Source organism: Rhamphochromis longiceps, linkage group LG14, assembly GCF_057381845.1.
Source record: "Rhamphochromis longiceps isolate RC_006_pf linkage group LG14, R_longiceps_female_GT1.1, whole genome shotgun sequence".
In the NCBI taxonomy this organism is placed as follows: Eukaryota; Metazoa; Chordata; class Actinopteri; order Cichliformes; family Cichlidae; genus Rhamphochromis; species Rhamphochromis longiceps.
This window is the reverse complement of record NC_140570.1, coordinates 37,473,744-37,498,838: the sequence shown is the minus strand read 5'-3', so window position 1 is coordinate 37,498,838 and position 25,095 is coordinate 37,473,744. Positions and strand designations below refer to the sequence as shown.

The following is a 25,095-nucleotide window of genomic DNA, read 5'->3' as shown; positions in this document are numbered from 1 at the left end:
ACATTACAGCCGCAAACATGAATCAATTTTATTGGAATTTCACGTGAAAGACCAACACAAAGTGGTAAACATGTGAGAAGTGGAACAAAAATCATACATGATTCCAAACATCCACTAAAATTAAAGATTAAAATCAAAAATTCTAAAATTCACAGATCTGGTTCATTTTCTCACAGCACAAATTATATATAAAGCAATAAATAACCTGCTTCCTGACAATATTCTAAAAATGTTTTCTAAAAGGGAACGGGGATACAATTTGAGGGGGGAATTAAATTTAAAACATCCTCGTATCCGTACAACATTAAAAAGTTTTTGCATCTCTGTGTGTGGAGTGAAGCTGTGGAACAGACTAAGTAAAGATATGAAGCAATGTCCGAGCATGGCGCAGTTTAAAAAGCGGTTTAAGGATATGGTTTTTACAGGGTACAGGGAAAAGGTAGAGATTTGATAGGGTGTTCTTGTCTAATATTTTCATGTGTGTGCAGGTGCACGGGTATGTTGGTATGGGTATATATATATATATATTTGTAGGTTGTGTATCCTTGAGGTGTTAATGGGGTTATTGAAAATGTGTATATGTGCGTATGTGTGTATACATATGTATGGATAGATAGAAACATATATGTATATATATTAAAAAAATAAATAAATACACAGGACATATAATGTAATTGGAAGGAGGTATTTCTGTAGTCTATTGATACTAGATAGTGGAAAAGGGGTGGGATTAAATAAGCTTATGCTTATTATGAGTTGTGGTTGCTCGTTTTCCTTTTGTTTTGCTTTGTTCATTTGTCTCTTTTAATTCTATTTTGTTGTACTTTTTCAACATGTTCAAAATAAAGATTCAATCAATCAAAACATTTTTTACAAATAAATAACTGTAAAGTGCGGTGTAAGTAATATTAGATTAGTATATTATTAGATAATTAATAATTAATATTACTAATAATTATTATTAGTAATATTAGAGTAAGTAATATTATAGAGTAATAACCTGCAGTTCAAAAAAGCTCCCCTCCGACAGCCAAACCCATCTGTTCTCTGATTGGATTGTTACATTTGTGATTGACATGACATTGACCAATCAGATGAAAGGAAGAAAAATAGGGTCAAAATTCGTACTTGTAACTTGCAGAGATTCACACGGGGTTTTTTTTTTGGCTAAGTCCACATACAAATCTTTTTTACACACACACACAAATTCTTTTTACACATACAAAAGTACAAGTACAAAATATTTCTAACCACATTTTGAGCCCACAAAGCTGTACGTGAGCTCCACTGCAGTGGCTCGTGCACCGCTGCGTTCACGGCGTTTGCTGTAAATTACACAGCATTGACATATGTATGTAAAATGTTTACTGAAGTTAGTGAAACAGTGTTTGTAAGGACTATAAGGTCCATAATTACTGAGGCAGTTGGGCTCAGTACACACACACACACACACACACACACACACACACACACACACACACACACACACACACACACACACACACACACACCATTTTTATCTGTATCTAACATTTCCGAGCAGCATGTCTTTATTATCTGTGTGTCTGCACTCTGCAAACACTCTGATTTCTGTGGTTTCAGATCCATTTCTCTCTCAAGGGAAATAAAGGGATTACACGGCCGTCTTTTCCTGTTTCATATGTTAGGCTATGGCTGTTTCCCAATTCAGGGTCTGCAGCCTTAAAGGCCGCATTTTAAGGCCGATTACGTCACAGCGACGCGACGAAGGCTGTCCCACTTCGAAGGCTGCTCGAAATCCGGCCCTCAAATGCGTCCTTCATTTCCCTGAATTTTAAGGATGTGGCGGTGTAGACTTCGTGGCCCAACATATCCCAGAATGCATAGCGCGTCAGTGGGTGTGGATAATTTTGGCAGAAAAAAATGGCGGATGAGGGGCGCCCGAAGAGTAAACTTTAAGGCTTTGTGAACTAGGGGGGTTAAGAAAGATATAGATTCACTAAAAATGTCGCTTTTAGTTATTATAATGTTAAATTATTATATTTTAATTTATTTACGTTATTTTACTTTATTCAGAATTAACCTGGCGGTTAACTTTCTTTTCTAGATTTTGGGGGGTTAAAATTAAGCACACCAGTGATTAAACAGCTCATGTACTCTTTATTAAGCAGCACCTTAATAAAAGAAAGTGCTGATATTGAAAGAACAGAACTACAAAACAAAGTGGTCATGTCTCCATGTTACACTCTCACATAGCATTAAAACACATTTTCAAACACATTTATTTAAAGTTGAAAAATATACACAGGAATGTGTAACAAGATTTGGTAGAACAACGTAACAGTGCTTCTGAGCGAACTTGCATAACTTTGATGATTTTATTGCAATGAACCTACTCCTCACCTTCCTCATCTCCCTCCCCATCAACAGAGTCAACTCCAACCTCTTCATAATCCTTCTCTAGAGCTGCCATGTCCTCTCTAGCCTCAGAAAACTCACCCTCCTCCATTCCCTCACCCACATACCAGTGAACAAATGCACGCTTGGCGTACATCAAGTCAAACTTGTGGTCAAGTCGTGCCCAGGCCTCAGCAATGGCGGTGGTGTTGCTCAGCATACACACAGCCCTCTGGACCTTGGCCAGGTCTCCACCAGGAACCACAGTGGGTGGCTGGTAGTTGATGCCGACCTTGAAACCGGTGGGGCACCAGTCCACGAACTGGATGGTGCGCTTGGTTTTGGCTAGGCTAGGTTAGCCTTCTTGTGTGAGCTTTTCAAGTGCACTTTAAGGTTTGTGGGATTTTTTTTTCCTTTCGAAATGTCCCTCATAATTTGTCTCTTTCCACTACAAGACACTTGCTTTATCCAAAACACAGTCATATTCATAGTAATCCCAAATTGGACTCTGGAGCTTTCTCCTGACTTTTCCTGACATGATTCTGCAGCAACTGGACGGAGCAGCAACACAGACGACTCGACTAACGTACTGCCACCTGCTGGCATAATGAGACACAGCAAGAAAAAAATCTGTAAACTAAACTTCATTTTCACCCTTGACTATTGTAGGACACACACACATCAATGAAAACTAAACACATTTTAGGTCATTAGGTCTCCTATGTTTATTTGCTTATTAGTTCCCCCTTGTGTTTCCAACCCATGTTAAGTCTCCCCTGCTCTTCATGTGTTTCATGTCTGTGTCTTACGTTGTCAAGTTCTGGTTGTCATGTCTGCGTCTCATTATGTTTCCTATTTTATTTTGAAGAGATCTCGTGTTTTTATATTATGGATTATGTTTTGAGTCCTTTGTTGTACTGTTTCTTGTTTCCCTAGGTCTCAGTTATGGTTATCATAGGTTTAGTTCTTTGGCTTTGTAATATGGCTTCCCTGTGTTCCATGTTGTGTCTACTGTGACGTTTTTGTACCATGTTTCAGGTTCCTATGTTCTGTCTCCCCAGTTGCTGTTAAGTTTACATGTCTAGAGTTCAGTCAGTGTGTTTCCTGTTTTACTTTGAAGGTCCGTGTCTCATGTCAGTGTTTCTAGTTTTGCTTCCCTTGCCCCATCCAGCCTGATTACTCCCAGCTGTGCTCTCCTTCTGTGTCTTGTTCCCTCGTGTATTTGAGCCCTGTGTTTCTCTTTGTCAGTGTCGTAGTCTCCCTCATTGCTGTGTTTCCCTGTGTGTTAGTTATCCATGTCCCAGTTTAGTTTTCCATGCCATTCTGCAATAAAGCAGCTTTTTGAGTTTAATTTCATTGTCTTGAGTTTTGCGTTTGGGTCCTTCTCCTGCCTGTACACAGCCGAAACATGACAGTTATAAAGATATGATCTTCTTGAGCTATGAAGAAAAGGGAAAATGTTGAAATTAAGTGAATGTCGCTATTTAGAAAATTTCCTGATGTGATATTATAGTATATATTATATCAGAAATCTGTTCACTATTTTTATTACAGATTATATGGTAAATGGCCTGTATTTATATAGCGCTTTACTAGTCCCTAAGGACCCCAAAGCGCTTTACATATCCAGTCATCCACACATTCACACACTGGTGATGGCAGCTACATTGTAGCCACAGCCACCCTGGGGCGCACTGACAGAGGCGAGGCTGCTGGACACTGGCGCCACCGGGCCCTCTGACCACCACCAGTAGGCAACGGGTGAAGTGTCTCGCCCAAGGACACAACGACCGAGACTGTCCGAGCCGGGGCTCGAACCGGCAACCTTCTGATTACAAGGCGAACTCCCAACTCTTGAGCCACGATCGTCCTTCCTTATCAGTAAGGAAGCTGACTAAATATTGACGGATAACTTATGGCAAAGGGGTGGGATTAAATAAATGTGTACTTCTTCCCTCTCCCTTTCGACATGTAACTGAATCAGAACAGAAGCAATATTGAAATGTATTAACTTTATTTTGTATAGTATTTTTTTCTCTAATTTTCTTTGCTAAATGTACCTGTATATTGTTTACATGATTGAAATAAATTAACAAACAGGCCCAAATACAGGAGAAGGACGGCTGAGAGTGGAAAAAAAATCACAAAAATAAATACTGCCAGATTTTCAACTTCGGTCTACAAGAAAATAAGAAGATCATGGGATTAGCCTCGATTGCACTTTGGACCTATTGACGGGATGCGCTCCGTCCCTTGATGCATGTACACTTTCAATTTCTGGTTGGGCTGCTTGGGTACAAAGTAAGTTTCATCATCAGATGATGAGCTTCATGTAAACATCTGCATGGAAACTGGATGCCTGGACTTCTCTGCTTACTTAGACCAAACCAAACCCTGAATTATGTTGGAAAATATGTGATGTTTTATGAAGGATCACATAAGAAACAACATTTTTTAGTTGTTTTTGAAACTAAAAAACAATTCAAAAAGTTTTAAATAGTTTAGAAAGGACTTTTACATTTTCATAAATATTCATGGCTGTGTGGTAAAGCTGACATTATCTCACTTGTAACTGTTCAGATTGGACACTGTGACTGGCCGGTTCTGTGCTCCAGACCACATGTTTGATACCCCTGGACCCATGCAACGAAGTATAAAAAAAACCGTGTCCACACTTTGGCCTGTGAAGAGTGAAAGCAGATATACGGCGTGATATCGAGCTAAATGCTTCAAAGTGTTCCTTGATGATGTGATAAAGAAGTGGCGTTCCTCCTCCAACCACAAACAGGAAGCTCATGAAGCGAGCAGTGTCAGTGCTTGTACGACACTCACCACGAGACCTCTGAGCAGGATGGCTGCAGTCGCACAGCTCTGCTTCTCCCTGCTGTTCACTCTCATCAGCAACATTCATGCAGAAGAATTTATCGCCATAATTGAAGAAGGCGGCTTTTTACAGTTCAAGCTCCCAGATCACAACAGCTCCTGCATCACCTCCAGACGTGTTGGTGAAGATACTCTGGTCCTGTGGAACATCTCTGACCCCTGGAACAGAAGCTTCACAGTACATGAAGACCTGACAGGACGACTCTCATTTCCTGAGACATTTCATGGTTCTCCTTCATTTACTCTCAACAACCTGGCCCACTCAGACTCTGGACTGTACCAAGATGTGTGCTGGACTCAGGGCAGCGTGACATATGAGAGAAACATCAGCCTGACTGTGTGTAAGACAGTAAAGGGGGAAGAATCTATCATAAGTCCTGATGCCACTGAAGACGTGCGATGTAAAGGAGCAGGTGAGAATCTGACGGTGCGTTGGATCAGACATTACGGGGAGTGGCAACAAGCCGGGCTGAGTAGTTTCGAAGACAGAATTTTGAAGGTGAATAAAGTCCAAGAAAGTTTCCTGCAGGTGACAAACGCATCACTTCTTCACGTCTTCAACACACAACCAACGTCTTACATCTGCCTGGTGATGAACCAACAGCAGTGTGTGAGCACTTACTCTGTACGTTTGACCAAACATACAAAGCTACGTTATGCTTCAGAGGGAGACACAGCTGTGCTGGAGTGTCCCTTCATGGACCCCATTCATGACCAGCCCCCAGTTTGGATGAAGGAAGTACGTTACGATACTGATCAAGAAATTGGTCGAAACTTCTCACTGGTACTTCCATCACTAATGTTAAATGATTCAGGTATCTACTACTGTGAAGGTGAAAAAGTAATGCATATGTACTGGCTTTTGGTGTGCCCTAAATTTGGTCCACCTGCAGTAAAGGTTTTCTCAGAGGGAGATGAAGTCACTATGAGATGCTCTGATGATTGGGAAAATAGTACTTCGGGCTTTATGTTCATTAAGTTGATCCAAACAGAAGGCAAAATTGTGTACGATGATGAGTTCTGCAGTGACAATAGAATCACTTGTTCCGATGGCAGCCTGATAATCTCTAATGTCTCACTGGAAGATGCAGGAGAGTATGTGTGTACACATTCAAAGTTACTGAATGAGTGTGTGTCAGCAGAAAAATTTGTTCTGATCCACAGAGAGCCCTTTGGGGTTTACTCGACCTTCTACAGAGTCAGGTGGATACTGCTCAGCGGTCTGCAGGTGATGCTTTGTGTTGTTGTGGTCTGTGTGATACAGAAAACCAGGAGAGGAGAGCAGCTTTCAGCTCAGACACACACTTAATATGCTTATAATAATAATAATAATAATAATAATAATACATAGAAGTGATGAAATCAAAATAAAAACAAACAAAAATATTATTGTAGATATGAATCTGTGACCTGACTGGACGGTTCAGTCTCTTATGTGATTATATATTTTAAACATTTTGCCTTTTTTATCTTTTGACTTAATTCTTCTATATTTCTGCTCACATTTTATTTCAGTTATAGTGATTTTGTGCTTTTTTGTTTTATGTGATTTGATGTTTATCCACATCTCATTCATGTATCTCTCAGAGTATCATTTTGAATATTCTTCTGTTTCTATCAGTGATCAGTTCGATCTATAAGAAATGTTAGAAACCAGTTGTAAATGTATTCGTTCTTCACTCTGATGTGAATCATTATCATCTCTCTTGGAAAATGTATTTTGTTATTGTGTTTAAGAGCAGATTCATTACAGCACCATGTTTATCTGCACTATATTGTTTTCATTGTTGTGAATAAACATGATTGTCTGATACAGCAAACACTTCATAATATGGACTTTACTGCTTTGATTGTGTTTTTATATTCTCCATTTTTATTAGGAATCATTTCTGAAATAAAAATATCTAAATATAATTTAACAGGCTGAATGTTGATGCTCTTCTGTCAATGACTGCACGATGATTTTTAATTTTAATAAACACACAATCCTCATATTTCAGTGCAGGATGTAGAGCAGAGTATATCAGTCAACTGGATCAGAGCTCATCAGCATTTTGACCTTAATATGCAGCCAACACACTTTAACACGTGTCTGATGTTGAGTGAAACACATCAGGGAAAAATGGAAGACGAGAGAAGCTGCACATGGTTATCATCATTTATTTATTTATTTATTTGCCTGTCCCATTTGGATCTTTAGCCATCAGAATTGTTGTTTGAAGGCCGAGAAAGATGCCATGTTGGTCCATTTGATTGATGTTAAGTCTAATTGTTGAATGTTGCCATTGTGTTTCTTAAATTTGTATAGTCTTAGTTTAAGCAGTAGGATCAAAGCTATTCCTTTGATTCTGACCACCTCTCCAGCCACTCTGTGCTGGGGGAGGTTTTATTGTAGATACATCCTATCTGAAAGATCTGTTTCTTTTGATGTAGGCTTCCTGGGTTTATGACCCTTTGGTCAGCAGGAGGTCACACATTCTCACATAACACACACACACACACACACACACACACACACACACACACACACACACACACACACACACACACACACACACACACACACACACACATTCTCACATAACACACACACACACACTTACATACAGTACCTTGTCTATGTAACCAAAGGGGGGTTGCAAGGGGAGGTGCTTTGTAAACTATTGTTTGAAGATTGTCAATAAAAGGCAGCGAGAGGAGGCCACCATTTGGCGTTCTTTGTCGTGCTGGACACAGACGAGGCCTCCCTTGTGCAAGTAATGGATCGATCGACTGTCTTGTTTTCTTCATGATGAATAAGTCTCTAGAATTAGCGGGGTTTGTGGAAACACAGACCCAACATTTATTTGGTCCTTCGGAGCCGGAGCCTAACACATTGCATCCACCGAGGAGAGGGAGAGGACGCCACCGCAACGTCTGGGATGATTGACGTAAAGCCCTGGTGTTTTTGGCTTGCCACCAGGCCGGGAAGTTTGCGCCTGACCTCCCCTCGGGATGGATGACGATTGACGGGATCCAGAGATTCCCATGAACGTAAACAAACAGTGAGTACAGAAGGCCTTAGAGAGCGGCTACGTGACCCTGCGTTGACCGCAGGTACGGGAGCGCGCTAGCCGCGTGAGAGAGACGCAGGCTTCTCCGCCGTTTGGGGCGTGGAGATAACCTAGGTTCAGAGTCCGGAATCTCCGCCATTTGGGGCGTTTGAGAGTTTTCAACAGAGAGCGCTAGCTGTGCGTGCAGACGCAAGCGATAGGCCTATGTTGTGTGTGTGTGCGGGCCAGACGTGGTCTGCGTGAGTGTGGCTGATTGTTGTCTTGTAATGGAGAATAAAATGTGTAAGTCTGCCTTAGAAGGAGATGTAAAATTTATGCAGAATTTTTTACCAGGCAGCACGCAGTATGTAGGTTGTTGGTGTAAGAAATGTGGATTTGAAGGGACATTAGTGGAAGTTCAGTGTAAAATGCTGGTAGAAAGAATAGCTGTAAGTGTAGCAGGTAAAACAGGTAAAGCGAAGCAGAGGAAGGAATTGCAGTTAGCAGTTGCTAAGTTGTGGCTGGAGCAGGCTCAGAAGAGGAGAGAAGAGCAGAATGTTAGTAGAAAGTAGAGCCAGAGAAGAGCGTGAGAGAGCAGAGGCAGAGGTGGAGGAGAGACTATAGGCTGAGTCAGCATTGAGTCCAAGGCAGACTAGGCAGGGTAGGAAACAGAAAGTAAAGTTAGTGAACACAAACGTTACAACTACATATCCATCCCTGACACAACACAAAAAAAAACATATGGTTTTTCTGTAACAGAGTGTGAAGGGCTCTGCTGGGCACACTGGGCTGTCCGCTGGTTAGCAATGTTAATCCAGGTTTTCTCATGCACCTTCACAAGGAAAGGGAGGCGTTGGCAGCATCTGACCAATCAAAAAAAGGGAAATTCACAGATAATATGACTTGTCTTGATGCCTAAAATGTTTTTATGCTTGATTCAATTTAGCTGTTAAGTGTCTTTTACTCTGCTGGTGCCGGTTAGGTTCCAGATTAGAGATCAGCAGGTATGAAATCACGACGTACTGACCAATCAATCCTCCAGAAAATAGTGTCACTATTCCTGGAAGATCCCTTTGACTTCTGTTGGGGGAGGAGAGGGTCTAAAGTTTCATTTTTGTCTAATGTCTTTGTGTTTCACTAATGAGCATCAGTAAGAAAAAAACGTGTTCTTAGATGCAACTTTTCTCCTTTGATGTTTTTTTGTTGTCAGCAAACAACCACACGATCTGCGTTACAGTTTTTTACAGACGCTAGGACACATTTCTCAATACTTAGGTCACTTGTGCAAAACTCTTCACACAATCCTCCTAACTGACCGTCAGCTTGGCAAAGCAGTTCATTTCACATTCAAAATGCACTACAACTACCAAAACACTTCATTCAGGTCTCAAATAAACACATTCCTCCAGAACACTAGCAAAGGTTGACAGCCGACAAACACACTTTGTCACCCACAAAACAATGACCTAAAAAACACTAACAACATGTAGCATTACAGTGTTTTCCTGTGTAAAACAAGGGCACATCTCTGTTTATAATTTCAATATATGTTACTGGAATGAATCAGACATCATGCAGAATTCGTTAATATTTGTTTATGTATTTTTATTTTTTTGCACTAAGTAATCCCAAAATACAAGAATTTGTGTACACGCCATCCACTGATACACATACAATAGTAATGCTAATCTACTCGGTCTTCTCCATTTGGCCACAGGTTCTCATCCACATCACATCTTATGTCATCTTGGGCAACACACCTAGGAAAGAATCTCCTGGCTGCCAGAATTGAAGGAGTTGAAAAATTGAAGGAGTAACACCTGTGTAGATGTTCATCTACAATGAGAATCAGCTGTGGCTGGTTAAACTGCATTTTTAGATTTAAAATATGTTTCAATAAAATATTGCTGTTGGATTTTGCTGTCTTTTCAAGTTTTGCATTGTGTTATTGTTTTGACCATGAGTTTAACAGTTTTGAAAACAGTATGTAAGCACATGCAAAATGTCCTGTCCGTACAAAGGTTTTTGGCAGTTGTTGTGTCTGAGTGAGAAGATGATTCATGAAATTTGAGAGATGTAGTCATTGAATGCATTTTGTGCCAAAACAATGATAACTGATCCTCAGTTTAGCCCACATAGACTTCTGTTGTGCTCACTGTGTGAGGAGTTTTGCAAACGTGACCTAAGTATTGAGACGTGTCCTAGCGTCTGTAAAAAACTGTAATTCACTAACGGAGATTTGCCGCGTGGCGTTAACGTCATTTTAATGAGATTAACGCTGACAGCACTAGTTTTAATATTTAATATATTTAAGCATTTAATTTTTAAATCTTTTTTTCATTTATGTATTTATTTTATTGTTATTTCACTTTCTTTGTCTGTTTATGTTTTTTTTTTTTTACTTTTATCTCAGTTTTTGTGATGGAAAGCACTTTATTCAACCATGTTGGTTTTAACGTACTCTATAAATAAAGTTGGATTGGATTGGACTAATATGATGAAAGCAAGCCCAAGCCTGAAATCGACTCCTGATCTTTGATCCGTCCTCACCTGGTCGTGAACGTGATGGTCAGCCAGGTATCCAGTTTACCTTTGAGTGTCAGATTTAGGCAGATTTGATTGCTTCCGTTTCATCATGACAGATTTAAGTGAACTCCTCTGTCTCCATTCCCAGACTTCTACTTTTGAATAACCTTTCCTTTAACTTGCTCCGAGTGCTCTTTTGTCTGCATGGTGTAACTGCAGCCTGGCATGCTGAATAACCAGTGAGTGGACCTTCCAGAAATATGTGATTTTGGCTGTTGAAGTAGGTCAGTCACCTTTGAATGGCTGAATAATTATGGAGTCATCAGTTGACGTTCGTTTGTGGAAGTCTGTTTTCACTCTGATAATAAAGAGGATTTATTTATTTCATTGAGCAATAATAAAAAGACTGTTATTATATTTTTAACATTATATGATTACATTCACAGTGATGCTTTGAGGAAGACTGCACTGTTTGTCCAAGAATAATCAAACTGCCATGAAATATATTCACTAATTTATTATTTGGAACTAACACACTATTAGTACATCTCAGAGACACCTTCTTTCTCACATGAAGAGTAACAGATTACATCTCTCACTGTGTCCGACCAAACAACTGCTGTGGAAAGTCAGTTATTAGCAGTTTTTTAACTACACCCGTAAATGAACGTTTGACTGAATGCTGATAAGTGAATACTGAGAAGTTAGGAGGAAATGTTTTCAAATTTTCCTGCAGAGAATCTGATTAAAATGTTTTTTGTGAGCAAGAATCAGTTTGATCAGTGACCTTTTTTCAGCCAGAAACCTTTAAGGTCACACATCCGCTTTAATATTATAATTTGCTGTTCTTTTTTTAATACACCTTTGTAGAGAAGAAAAACATCTGGATGTCCTGATGCCAGGTGTTTCGGCCCCCTTAAACTTTTCCACATTTTGTCACATTACAGCCGCAAACTTGAATCAATTTTATTGGAATTTCACGTGAAAGACCAACACAAAGTGGTAAACATGTGAGAAGTGGAACAAAAATCATACATGATTCCAAATATCCACTATTCTTAAAATCAAAAATTCTAAAATTCACAGATCTGGTTCATTTTCTCACAGCACAAATTATATATAAAGCAATAAATAACCTGCTTCCTGACAATATTCTAAAAATGTTTTCTAAAAGGGAACGGGGATACAATTTGAGGGGGGAATTAAATTTAAAACATCCTCGTATCCGTACAACATTAAAAAGTTTTTGCATCTCTGTGTGTGGAGTGAAGCTGTGGAACAGACTAAGTAAAGATATGAAGCAATGTCCGAGCATGGCGCAGTTTAAAAAGCGGTTTAAGGATATGGTTTTTACAGGGTACAGGGAAAAGGTAGAGATTTGATAGGGTGTTCTTGTCTAATATTTTCATGTGTGTGCAGGTGCACGGGTATGTTGGTATGGGTATATATATATATATATTTGTAGGTTGTGTATCCTTGAGGTGTTAATGGGGTTATTGAAAATGTGTATATGTGCGTATGTGTGTATACATATGTATGGATAGATAGAAACATATATGTATATATATTAAAAAAATAAATAAATACACAGGACATATAATGTAATTGGAAGGAGGTATTTCTGTAGTCTATTGATACTAGATAGTGGAAAAGGGGTGGGATTAAATAAGCTTATGCTTATTATGAGTTGTGGTTGCTCGTTTTCCTTTTGTTTTGCTTTGTTCATTTGTCTCTTTTAATTCTATTTTGTTGTACTTTTTCAACATGTTCAAAATAAAGATTCAATCAATCAAAACATTTTTTACAAATAAATAACTGTAAAGTGCGGTGTAAGTAATATTAGATTAGTATATTATTAGATAATTAATAATTAATATTACTAATAATTATTATTAGTAATATTAGAGTAAGTAATATTATAGAGTAATAACCTGCAGTTCAAAAAAGCTCCCCTCCGACAGCCAAACCCATCTGTTCTCTGATTGGATTGTTACATTTGTGATTGACATGACATTGACCAATCAGATGAAAGGAAGAAAAATAGGGTCAAAATTCGTACTTGTAACTTGCAGAGATTCACACGGGGTTTTTTTTGGCTAAGTCCACATACAAATCTTTTTTACACACACACAAATTCTTTTTACACATACAAAAGTACAAGTACAAAATATTTCTAACCACATTTTGAGCCCACAAAGCTGTACGTGAGCTCCACTGCAGTAGCTCGTGCACCGCTGCGTTCACGGCGTTTGCTGTAAATTATACAGCATTGACATATGTATGTAAAATGTTTACTGAAGTTAGTGAAACAGTGTTTGTAAGGACTATAAGGTCCATAATTACTGAGGCAGTTGGGCTGTTTTGCAATCTTGGCTCAGTACACACACACAGTTTGCTAAATCCACACGGAGCCATGAAGCTGCAGTAACACAGGTCAGCTGATCACGGCCCGGAAAAGGAAGAAAGGAAGGAATGCAGGAATAAAGAATGAATGAATGTAGAAACAAAAGAAAATAATTGTTTTTCTTTTATTACCTAAAGAAAAAATATCCGGTTCACAGTGCAAATGATTTTGTGATTTCTTTCTTAACGAACTCTCTCCTCCCTCGTGCCTACACAGGAACTTCAGGTTCCCCACCTGAAAGTGCAGAGTCCAGACTCAAAGTTAGTTTATCTAAAATGTTGTCACATCAGACAAATGGAGTGGTATTAAAACTGCACCCATCTACTCTGACACACACACACACACACACACACACACACACACACACACACACACACACACACACACACACACACACACACACACACACACACACACCATTTTTATCTGTATCTAACATTTCCGAGCAGCATGTCTTCATTATCTGTGTGTCTGCACTCTGCAAACACTCTGATTTCTGTGGTTTCAGATCCATTTCTCTCTCAAGGGAAATAAAGGGATTACACGGCCGTCTTTTCCTGTTTCATATGTTAGGCTATGGCTGTTTCCCAATTCAGGGTCTGCAGCCTTAAAGGCCGCATTTTAAGGCCGATTACGTCACAGCGACGCGACGAAGGCTGTCCCACTTCGAAGGCTGCTCGAAATCCGGCCCTCAAATGCGTCCTTCATTTCCCTGAATTTTAAGGATGTGGCGGTGTAGACTTCGTGGCCCAACATATCCCAGAATGCATAGCGCGGCAGTGGGTGTGCATAATTTTGGCGGAAAAAAACGGGGGATGAGGGGAGCCCGAAGAGTAAACTTTAAGGCTTTGTGAACTAGGGGGGTTAAGAAAGATATAGATTCACTAAAAATGTCGCTTTTAGTTATTATAATGTTAAATTATTATATTTGTAATTTATTTACGTTATTTTACTTTATTCAGAATTAACCTGGCGGTTAACTTTCTTTTCTAGATTTTGGGGGGTTAAAATTAAGCATAGCAGTGATTAAACAGCTCATGTACTCTTTATTAAGCAGCACCTTAATAAAAGAAAGTGCTGATATTGAAAGAACAGAACTACAAAACAAAGTGGTCATGTCTCCATGTTACACTCTCACATAGCATTAAAACACATTTTCAAACACATTTATTTAAAGTTGAAAAATATACACAGGAATGTGTAACAAGATTTGGTAGAACAACGTAACAGTGCTTCTGAGCGAACTTGCATAACTTTGATGATTTTATTGCAATGAACCTACTCCTCACCTTCCTCATCTCCCTCCCCATCAACAGAGTCAACTCCAACCTCTTCATAATCCTTCTCTAGAGCTGCCATGTCCTCTCTAGCCTCAGAAAACTCACCCTCCTCCATTCCCTCACCCACATACCAGTGAACAAATGCACGCTTGGCGTACATCAAGTCAAACTTGTGGTCAAGTCGTGCCCAGGCCTCAGCGATGGCGGTGGTGTTGCTCAGCATACACACAGCCCTCTGGACGTTGGCCAGGTCTCCACCAGGAAACACAGTGGGTGGCTGGTAGTTGATGCCGACCTTGAAACCGGTGGGGCACCAGTCCACGAACTGGATGGTGCGCTTGGTTTTAATGGCAGCAATGGCAGCGTTGACATCTTTGGGCACCACATCGCCACGGTACAAAAGGCAGCAGGCCATGTACTTGCCGTGGCGAGGGTCACATTTCACCATCTGATTGGCTGGCTCGAAGCAAGCGTTTGTGATTTCTGATACAGTTAACTGCTCGTGATAAGCTTTCTCTGCAGAGATGACGGGGGCGTAGGTGGCCAGGGGGAAATGGATACGAGGGTAGGGCACCAAGTTGGTCTGGAACTCTGTCAGATCAACATTGAGGGCGCCATCAAAGCGGAGCGAAGCAGTGATGGAGGACACAATCTGGCTGATCAACCTGTTCAGGTTGGTGTAGGTAGGACGCTCAATATCGAGGTTCCTACGGCAGATGTCATCTCGTTATCTACCATGAAGGCACAGTCAGAGTGCTCTAGGGTGGTGTGGGTGGTCAGGATGGAGTTGTATGGCTCAACCACAGCGGTGGACACTTGGGGAGCTGGGTAGATGGAAAACTCCACCTCCTGTGCAAATCTCCCATCCAGACGTTTATGCCTAAAGGGTTGTATGGTCTAAAGAGATTGTTGATTGAGCATTAAACACCAAGTGTTGTTCTTCTTTCAGCCCAAAGATCAAAGAATTGGGGTATTTAACAGGATCCAACCATCGCCCTGATCAGACATATTCTAACAGGATTGCACACAGGATGCTGCAGAAGCAAAATCAGTTTCCAAAACGTCAATCTGGATATCAGCCTGTTTTCTTTTCCTCATTACATCATGAGCTTTAGAGTATCTGCTGAGCTACTGGGCACAACTTAATATAAGCTGTTTATATTTATTTCTGATCTACAACAAGCAGGACAACTGTTAGAACTGTCACAGCTGGCATTAACTTAGATGGAAACCTACTTCCACGACAGAGTTTACCTCCTATGGTGTCAATATAAGCTCAGACGCATGTTGAATAACAAATATCCACTTTCCCTGCTGCCACCTGCATGAACATTACAGCCAACAGGTGGATTTTCCCGTTTCACAGCTAGCCAAACAACGAGGAAACACTGACTGTTTAGGAGACACAGAGTGAAAGTGGACAGTACATCTTTGGTTTCTTAACATGAAACTCTTTGCTGTAGCCAGGGGGAGCACCAAAGTGACCCCCTTAGACTTGTTAGTTTTAATCTTGTTTTCCACTGAGGTTCACTGGTTTTCTAATATAATGTAAGTCTATGAGCCGCAGCCAACCCACCAACCTGATGACGTCACGTTCTGTTGTAAAAACTTCAAGCGCTTCTTTCTTAAATCTAACTTCAGAGACAATGTTACATCTATGCAAGTTTGTGAGAGCAGGGCTTCATGGTGCAAATTAATCTTTATACATGTGGTGTTTAATGTCCACTTTTTTTTTAAAGTGGACATTCAAATTTTTTTAATGACTTTATTTTAGGGCAAATTCAAAAAACGTTTGGCAGTTTATTTAAATAATATTAAAATGCCCCATAAGTAGGATGGCAAAGGGTCCAATTTGTCCCAGTGGATGGAAATGCAAGGTGTGAAACTGCAGCGTGGATCATTGTTTTCTATTTTTACATAACTGGGAATGCCCAGCAGGCAGACCCAGGACACACTGGAGAGATTATATCTCTCGGCTGGCCTGGGAACGCTTTGGTGTTCCCCCGGATAAGCTGGAGGAGGTGGCTGGGGAGAGGGAGGTCTGGGCCTTTCTGCTTAGGCTGCTGCCCCCGCGACCCGGCCTCGGATAAAGCGGATGAAGATGGATGGATGGATGGTGTTGATATTGAAAGAGTCAGTGAAAATAAATTTCTGGGGGTAATAATAGATGAAAAACTGGAGTGCTCACGTGAGATATATTCATTCCAAAGTATCACGAAGCATTGCAATACTAAACAAGGCAAAGCAGGTATCACACGGGACATCACTTCATATTCTCTACTGTTCACTGGTTTCACCATACTTAAGCTTTTGTGCAGAGGTCTGGGGCAACAACTATTAAACCACATTACTTTCACTTTTTACTCTTCAACAAAAAAGCAGTTCGAATCATCCACAATGCAGGTTATAGGGAACATACAAACTCACTATTTTTGCAGTCTGAAATATTGAAATTTGCTGATCTAGTGAAATTCCAAACAGCACAAATTATATTCAAAGCAAAAAATAAGGAACTGCCAGATTATATTCAGAGTATGTTTTTTTTAAAGGAGTAAGTTATAATTTAAGGGGTTTTTGTAACTCAAAACAGGGAAGGTACGTGCAACAGGAAAAAGCGTTTGTGTTTCAGTGCATGGAGTGAAGCTGTGGAACAGTTTGAATATGGAATTGAAGCAATATCCAAACATAAAACAGTTCAACAAGAGTTATAAAGATATGATCTTCTTGAGCTATAAAGAAAAGGGAAAATGTTGAAATTAAGTGAATGTCGCTATTTTGAAAATTTCATGGTGTAATATTATATTATATATTACATCAGAAATCTGTTCACTATTTTTATTACAGATTATATGGTAAATGGCCTGTATTTATATAGCGCTTTACTAGTCCCTAAGTACCCCAAAGCGCTTTACATATCCAGTCATCCACCCATTCACACACTGGTGATGGCAGCTACATTGTAGCCACAGCCGCCCTGGGGCGCACTGACAGAGGCGAGGCTGCCGGACACTGGCGCCACCGGGCCCTCTGACCACCACCAGTAGGCAACGGGTGAAGTGTCTCGCCCAAGGACACAACGACCGAGACTGTCCAAGCCGGGGCTCGAACCGGCAACCTTCCGATTACAAGGCGAACTCCCAACTCTTGAGCCACGATCGTCCTTCCTTATCAGTAAGGAAGCTGACTAAATATTGACGGATAACTTAAATAAATAAGTGTGTACTTCTTCCCTCTCCCTTTCGACATGTAAATGAATCAGAACAGAAGCAATATTGAAATGTATTAACTTTATTTTGTATAGTGTTTTTTTCTCTAATTTTCTTTGCTAAATGTACCTGTATATTGTTTACATGATTGAAATAAATTAACAAACAGGCCCAAATACAGGAGAAGGACGGCTGAGAGTGGAAAAAAAATCACAAAAATAAATACTGCCAGATTTTCAACTTCGGTCTACAAGAAAATAAGAAGATCATGGGATTAGCCTCGATTGCACTTTGGACCTATTGACGGGATGCGCTCCGTCCCTTGTTGCATGTACACTTTCAATTTCTGGTTGGGCTGCTTGGGTGCAAAGTAAGTTTCATCATCAGATGATGAGCTTCATGTAAACATCTGCATGGAAACTGGATGCCTGGACTTCTCTGCTTACTTAGACCAAACCAAACCCTGAATTATGTTGGAAAATATGTGATGTTTTATGAAGGATCACATAGGAAACAACATTTTTTTAGTTGTTTTTGAAACTAAAAAACTATTCAAAAAGTTTTAAATAGTTTAGAAAGGACTTTTACATTTTTATAAATATTCATGGCTGTGTGGTAAAGCTGACATTATCTCACTTGTAATGGTTCAGATTGGACACTGTGACTGGCCGGTTCTGTGCTCCAGACCACATGTTTGATACCCCTGGACCCATGCAACGAAGTATAAAAAAACCCATGTCCACACTTTGGCCTGTGAAGAGTGAAAGCACGACACTCACCAGGAGACCTCTGAGCAGGATGGCTGCAGTCGCACAGCTCTGCTTCTCCCTGCTGTTCACTCTCATCAGCAACATTCATGCAGAAGAATTTATCGCCATAAGTGAAGAAGGAGGCTCTTTACAGTTCAAGCTCCCAGATCAAAACAGCTCCTGCATCACCTCCAGACGTGTTGGTGAAGATACTCTGGTCCTGTGGAACATCTCTGACCCCTGGAACAGAAACTTCACAGTACATGAAGACCTGACAGGACGACTCTCATTTCCTGAGACATTTCATGGTTCTCCTTCATTTACTCTCAACAACCTGGCCCACTCAGACTCTGGACTGTACCGAGATGTGTGCTGGACTCAGGGCAGCGTGACATATGAGAGAAACATCAGCCTGACTGTGTGTAAGACAGTAAGGTGGGGAGAAACTATCATAGCTTCTGATTCTACTGTAGACGTACAATGTAAAGGAGCAGGTGAGAATCTGACGGTGCGTTGGATCAGATCTTACTTAGGGGGACTATTATATAAAGACACAATTATGAACGTGAATAAAGTCCAAGAAAGTTTCCTGGAGGTGACAAACGCACCACTTCTTCATGTCAACACACGACCAACGTCTTACATCTGCCTGGTGATGAACCAACAGCAGTGTGTGAGCACTTACTCTGTACGTTTGACCAAACAAACAAAGCTACGTTATGCTTCAGAGGGAGACACAGCTGTGCTGGAGTGTCCCTTCATGGACCCCATTCATGACCAGCCCCCAGTTTGGTGGAGGGAGGCATTTGCCTACAATATTGATCAAGAAGTTGGTCAAAACTTCTCGCTGGTACTTCCATCACTAATGTTAAATGATTCAGGTATCTACAGCTGTTCAGGTGAAAAAGTAACACATGCGTACTGGCTTTTGGTGTGCCCTAAATTTGGTCCACCTGCAGTAAAGGTTTTCTCAGAGGGAGATGAAGTCACTATGAGATGCTCTGATGATTGGGAAAATAGTACTTCGGGCTTTATGTTCATTAAGTTGATCCAAACAGAAGGCAAAATTGTGTACGGTGATGACTTCTGCAGTGACAATAGAATCACTTGTTCCGATGACAGCCTGATAATCTCTAATGTCTCACTGGAAGATGCAGGAGAGTATGTGTGTACAGGTTTTAAGTCACAGGATGAGTGTGTGTCAGCAGAAAAATTTGTTCTGATCTACAGAGAGCCCTTTGGGGTTTACTCGACCTTCTACAGAGTCAGGTGGATACTGCTCAGCGGTCTGCAGGTGATGCTTTGTGTTGTTGTGGTCTGTGTGATACAGAAAACCAGGAGAGGAGAGCAGCTTTCAGCTCAGACACACACTTAATATGCTTATAATAATAATAATAATAATAATAATAATAATAATAATAATAATAATAATACATAGAAGTGATTAAATCAAAATAAAAACAAAGAAAAATATTATTGTAGATATGAATCTGTGACCTGACTGGACGGTTCAGTCTCTTATGTGATTATATATTTTAAACATTTTGCCTTTTTCTATCTTTTGACTTAATTCTTCTATATTTCTGCTCATATTTTATTTCAGTTATAGTGATTTTGTGCTTTTTTGTTTTATGTAATTTGATGTTTATCCATATCTCATTCATGTATCTCTCAGAGTATCATTTTGAATATTCTTCTGTTTCTATCAGTGATCAGTTCGATCTATAAGAAATGTTAGAAACCAGTTGTAAATGTATTCGTTCTTCACGCTGATGTGAATCATTATCATCTCTCTTGGAAAATGTATTTTGTTATTGTGTTTAAGAGCAGATTCATTACAGCACCATGTTTATCTGCACTATATTGTTTTCATTGTTGTGAATCATTTATATTTGCATTTCAATTGTTGTGATGCAGCAGACTGGAAACATGATTGTCTGATGCAGCAAACACTTCATAATATGGACTTTACTGCTTTGATTGTGTTTTTATATTCTCCATTTTTGTTAGGAATCATTTCTGAAATAAAAATATCTAAATCTAATTTAACAGGCTGAACGTTGATGCTCTTCAGTCAATGACTCCATGATGATTTTTTATTTTAATAAACAAACAATCCTCATATTTCAGTGCAGGATGTAGAGAAGAGTATATCAGTCAACTGGATCAGAGCTCATCAGCATTCATCAGCATTTTGAACTTAATATGCAGCCAACACACTTTAACACGTGTCTGAAACATATCAGGGAAAAATGGAAGACGAGAGAAGCTGCACATGGTTATCATCATTTATTTATTTTTTTGCCTGTCCCATTTGGATCTTTAGTCATCAGGGCCCTATTTCAGGAAGCCGGTTTAGTGCAAACTCTGAGTAAGTATACCCTGAGTTAACGAAAACTCTGGGTTTTCGGTTTCACAAAGCGAGTTCAGATTAATCCTGAGTGAGTTACTATGACGACACACTCCGTGAAGCTAACCTGCTCCCCAGCAGGTTTACTTCAACTAACCCTGACTTTCCCCGCCTCTTTGTCAGAAACCTGACTGTAGGAAGTGTCAGACATGGCGTGCCCCTACCTCGAAGAGCCAGTAGATGTTGAAGCCCAAATTCTCCGCAGAGCTCTCTGCCGGGAGAGAGTGATTAGAGCGCGTTTGGACATTTTATCATTACCTGATGATTTTCTGTGCGAACGTTACCGTTTCTCAGCACAATCTATAAGTTATTTGGATAACATCCTCAGGCCATATATTACGCATGTGACACATCGCGGACATGCTCTCAGTTCATTACATATTCTTTGTACTGCACTCCGTTTTTTTGCAAACGGGAGCTTTCTGTATAATATTGGTGACGCTGAGCACGTTTCCAAGGCTACCGTCTGTCGGGCAGTCAGGAATGTTACAGTTGCACTGAAACGTCTCCTGTACTCGTTTGTGGTGTTCCCCGGTCACAGACCCACAAGATTTATCAAAGAGGGATGCCACAAAATTGCAGGTATCAGGATGACCAAAACTTAATTCATGATGTGGTGATACTTGGACTACTACTTAAATGGTACATTAATTTCCAGGGTTCCCAGGCGTGATTGGCTGTACAGATGGCACTCACATTCCAATCATTGCACCCTCAGTAAATGAAGGAGACTATGTGAACAGGAAGTCTTTCCACAGCATTAATGTGCAGGTACATAGTTCCCTGTAGCATTTCACACTAACAAGTGATGGCATCATAGTAATGGATGCTAATTTGTGTTCTCTGCACTGTGTAGATCATATGTGATGCTGCCAACATCATCACAAATGTGGAAGCCAAGTGGCCAGGCTCTGTACATGACTCACGAATCTTCCGGGAATGTACACTGAGCACCAAATTTGGACATGGTGGGTCAAAGTTACTGTGAAATATACAGAGACCAATTGCCACAGGGACGTTTGCACTGACATGTATTCTTCTGTCCTAGGAGAGTTCACTGGCCACCTGCTTGGTGATAGGGGGTACCCATGTCTACCCTATTTGCTCACCCCTTACCCTGACCCTGAACCGGGCCCACAGCAGCGTTATAATCTGGCCCATTGCAGGACACGGGCCAGAGTTGAAATGACCATCGGAATGCTCAAGGCCCGGTTCCAGTGCCTTCAAAGACTCAGGGTCGCCCCAGAAAGGGCATGTGACATTATTGTGGCATGTGTGATTCTTCACAACATTGCCACGATTAGAGGTGAACACTGTCCAGCTGAACCAGACATCAGCAGTGATCCACACGATGAACATCCTGACCCACCCACGAACGTACAGGATGGAAGAGCAGTCAGAGACACCATATGCCACAACCATTTCCTGTGACCCGTCAACCCAACATGTTACAAGACAAATACACAGATTCTGTGGTCAACTGGCTTTATTGGTCACCCTGTATGTCATATAAATGCGTATATTAGTATGTTGTACAAACACTGACATGATTCGTCCATCTCTGATCACTCCACCCACCCTTAACTGTTGTTCCAGCAGTACAATCTCCAACTTGGACTTTTGGATCTGCAGCTTGAGGTGTACCATTTCCATGTCGCACTTCTGTATTTTCCTGACCAGATATGTCTTGTACAGCTGCTTCACAGGGAGCTATTGCAACACAGGACATAGCATTGGCATCCATAGTACATGCCTACTTAGGTTGGTTGTAAATCAGTGCTGAAAATCCTACTGTGGAAAGGTTTGTTGTAGGAGTGGCTGGACCCTCTTCCTCTTCATTTCCAGCATCACTCTGCCAGGGACATAGTAAGTCCATGGTGTTATCATAGTACCACATTGTAGTCAGTTGTTATATTTTCCACTGTACACTGTATACCTCATAGTGTGGCTCTGTTGCGTCCTCCTCTGTAACAGCTGTCACTGTTTCGTCATCATATGCCTGTGGTGGAGACATTTAACAACATTGCTGTTCTACTGTTGACACATGTAGTCTGTGGAGTATTACGAGTACTCACAACTGCATGTTGGTCTGGCTCAACAGGGGGCTGCACCAGATGCAGTACACCATCACCATCAACTGGCAGAATATGGGGTTCATACAGGTCACTCATGACTTATGTGGGCACAACTGGCAACTACCAGACATACCAATCACCATACACCTCATTGTCAGTATGCTCTCAGAGACAACCGACACTGAGGGAAGGCAAAATCAGTAGGTGTTAAGGTGGAAATGCTTTTATGAGTTTTATGTTGCATTAGAGTATATGTTCATATGTTACTCTTAATGGGGAAAGAACAAAATGTACTACTCGCTCTGTCTCTAGAAACAGGAAGCTCACCCTGTGAGAGATTAACACACACACACACACACACACACACACACACACACACACACACACACACATGTATGCAAAATTAAAGGACACTGCTATGCTATAAATAAAGACGAACTACCTGCAGCTCGGTGTGAGTGGGTCTCTCCCTGAGCCCTCACCCGTGCAGCACGTTAACAGTCTCCAAGTGTCTCAGTGTTGTTTATTCACCTAACTGTTTGATAACTGTAAATCTCTGACAGTAGGACAATAACTTCACTACGACATAGTTCATTTTGGTCAAGGTGACTGTGAAGAAAGGATGTATGCACATCATGTATTATTTTGAATTTACCCCCTATGTAGGCACTTGTGTCTTGCGGGGTTATTGACTCAGAGGATGTCCCCGCAGAGATGCCTTCAGCCACAGGGCGCCCACTGTTTTGGCTGAGGGCCAACTGCTCAGCCTCTGTGAGTGGTGGTGGTGGAGGACCCCCACCTGTTTTTCGGGCCTCCGCTTTTTTTCTGTTGGTTGTGACGGCACACATTTGAGCATACAGAGTAGGCAAATGTGTACTTGTAATGTGCTCAGGTAATTTCAATAAGTGCTTACAGGAGGTAAATTAATGTAGCCTGTAACTGCAATTGGTTTACATGGGACAAACAGACCAAGCACTGTGGCTCATACTATAATTACACCTTACCTGTTTGGACTATGTTTTTATATTTCATTTTTACTTGCTGCCAGGAACGTTTGGGGCCTGTTGGGTTGCACCTGCGCTGTATGACATAAAAAATGAAATAACATATACTAAGATAACGTGTTAAATGGGTGGAAATCCCTAGATCAATGTTTAAATTGACACTCACGCATTGACTCTGTCGGCTATGTTTTGCCATGCATGCTCCCTTTCTTTTGCAGCTGCGGCTGTGTTACTTTTTTTCTGCAAGATGTGCATGCTGTCGGCATATGCTGCCATCAGGGTTTCGGCCTCAAGCGCTGTGAAATACGTCGACCGCACCTTCTTTCCCTCCGTCTCCATGGTGACTCGCGTAATCTGTGCTCCACTGATCAGGGCTTTATGTATCCTCGTGCGCGCGCTTGACTTGGGGTTAATGCAACTCCGCGTTGATTGAACTACTTGTTATCAGCCTTTCTGAAACTGAATATTCCGAGTTGGACAGTTCGGGGTTACTCAACCCTGAGTATCGTTTTTCACTCTGACTTTTCTAAACCGGCTTCCTGAAACAGGGCCCAGAATTGTTTGAAGGCCAAGAAAGATGCCATGTTGGTCCATTTGATTGACCTTTATTATAATTGTGTATTTATTTTATTTTATTATCAGTTGTTACAGACGGGACAGACATGACTGGGGGAAAGGACAGGGAGAAGGAAAGAATGAAAGAAAGAGAGGGAGAGAAAGAAAAACAGAGGGGAGAAGAAATGATGAGAAAGGGGGGAAGGAACAAAAAGAAAAACAAACAAAACACCTGGATCACCTGTATGGAGAAAAAAAACAGAAGAGAAATCAAACAAAGAGCAACATAATAAATACATGTTATCATCATTTATTATTATTTTTTAGTATTCGGTTTTTGGTGGTAGAGTTAAAAAAAATTTAATATTTTATTTTAATTAATTAAAATGTTTTAATCAAAAACTGAATGTAAAAAGTCACGATATTAACAGCATGATGACAACAACAACAACAACAACTGCTATTACGACTATTAGAAGTACTATTATTACTATTATTGCGTAGCACGTAGTATTCAATAATGTAATTTTATATACTGAACATTAAAACTAAAATTTACTATTTTACAAATAAATATTAATATGATGAAAAATGT

At 40.5% G+C, this 25,095-nt stretch overlaps 2 protein-coding genes and 1 pseudogene across 4 annotated transcripts in view; 2 read left to right on the top strand and 1 right to left on the bottom strand.

The window, feature by feature from the left end:
* The first annotated feature begins 5,217 nt into the window (after positions 1 to 5,217).
* Positions 5,218 to 25,095, top strand: part of LOC146654642 (hemicentin-1-like) — a 45,402-nt gene continuing 25,524 nt past the window's right edge. Inside the window, exon 1 of the mRNA XM_085429334.1 lies at positions 5,218 to 5,788. Coding sequence (XP_085285460.1) covers positions 5,228 to 5,788 — 561 coding nt within the window. The 5' untranslated portion in view covers positions 5,218 to 5,227. The remainder of the gene's footprint in view (positions 5,789 to 25,095) is intronic.
* On the top strand, positions 7,861 to 23,307 carry LOC146654643 (hemicentin-1-like). Of its 3 annotated transcripts, XR_014907216.1 has the most exons (4): positions 7,953 to 8,303; positions 21,525 to 21,637; positions 21,723 to 21,834; positions 21,915 to 23,307. XR_014907216.1 is itself a non-coding variant. In XM_085380287.1 (2 exons), the coding sequence occupies exons 1-2, from the start codon at positions 8,287 to 8,289 to the stop codon at positions 19,829 to 19,831; spliced, it is 1,491 nt and encodes a 496-aa protein (XP_085236413.1). In that variant the 5' UTR covers positions 7,861 to 8,286; the 3' UTR covers positions 19,832 to 20,504. The 3 variants fall into 3 exon arrangements, 1 of the variants encoding a protein (XP_085236413.1); XR_014907217.1 differs by lacking the exon at positions 21,525 to 21,637 and having other exon boundaries at positions 7,954 to 8,303; XM_085380287.1 differs by lacking the exons at positions 21,525 to 21,637; positions 21,723 to 21,834; positions 21,915 to 23,307 and adding an exon at positions 18,358 to 20,504 and having other exon boundaries at positions 7,861 to 8,303.
* LOC146654644 (tubulin alpha chain-like) lies at positions 14,245 to 15,599 on the bottom strand (annotated as a pseudogene).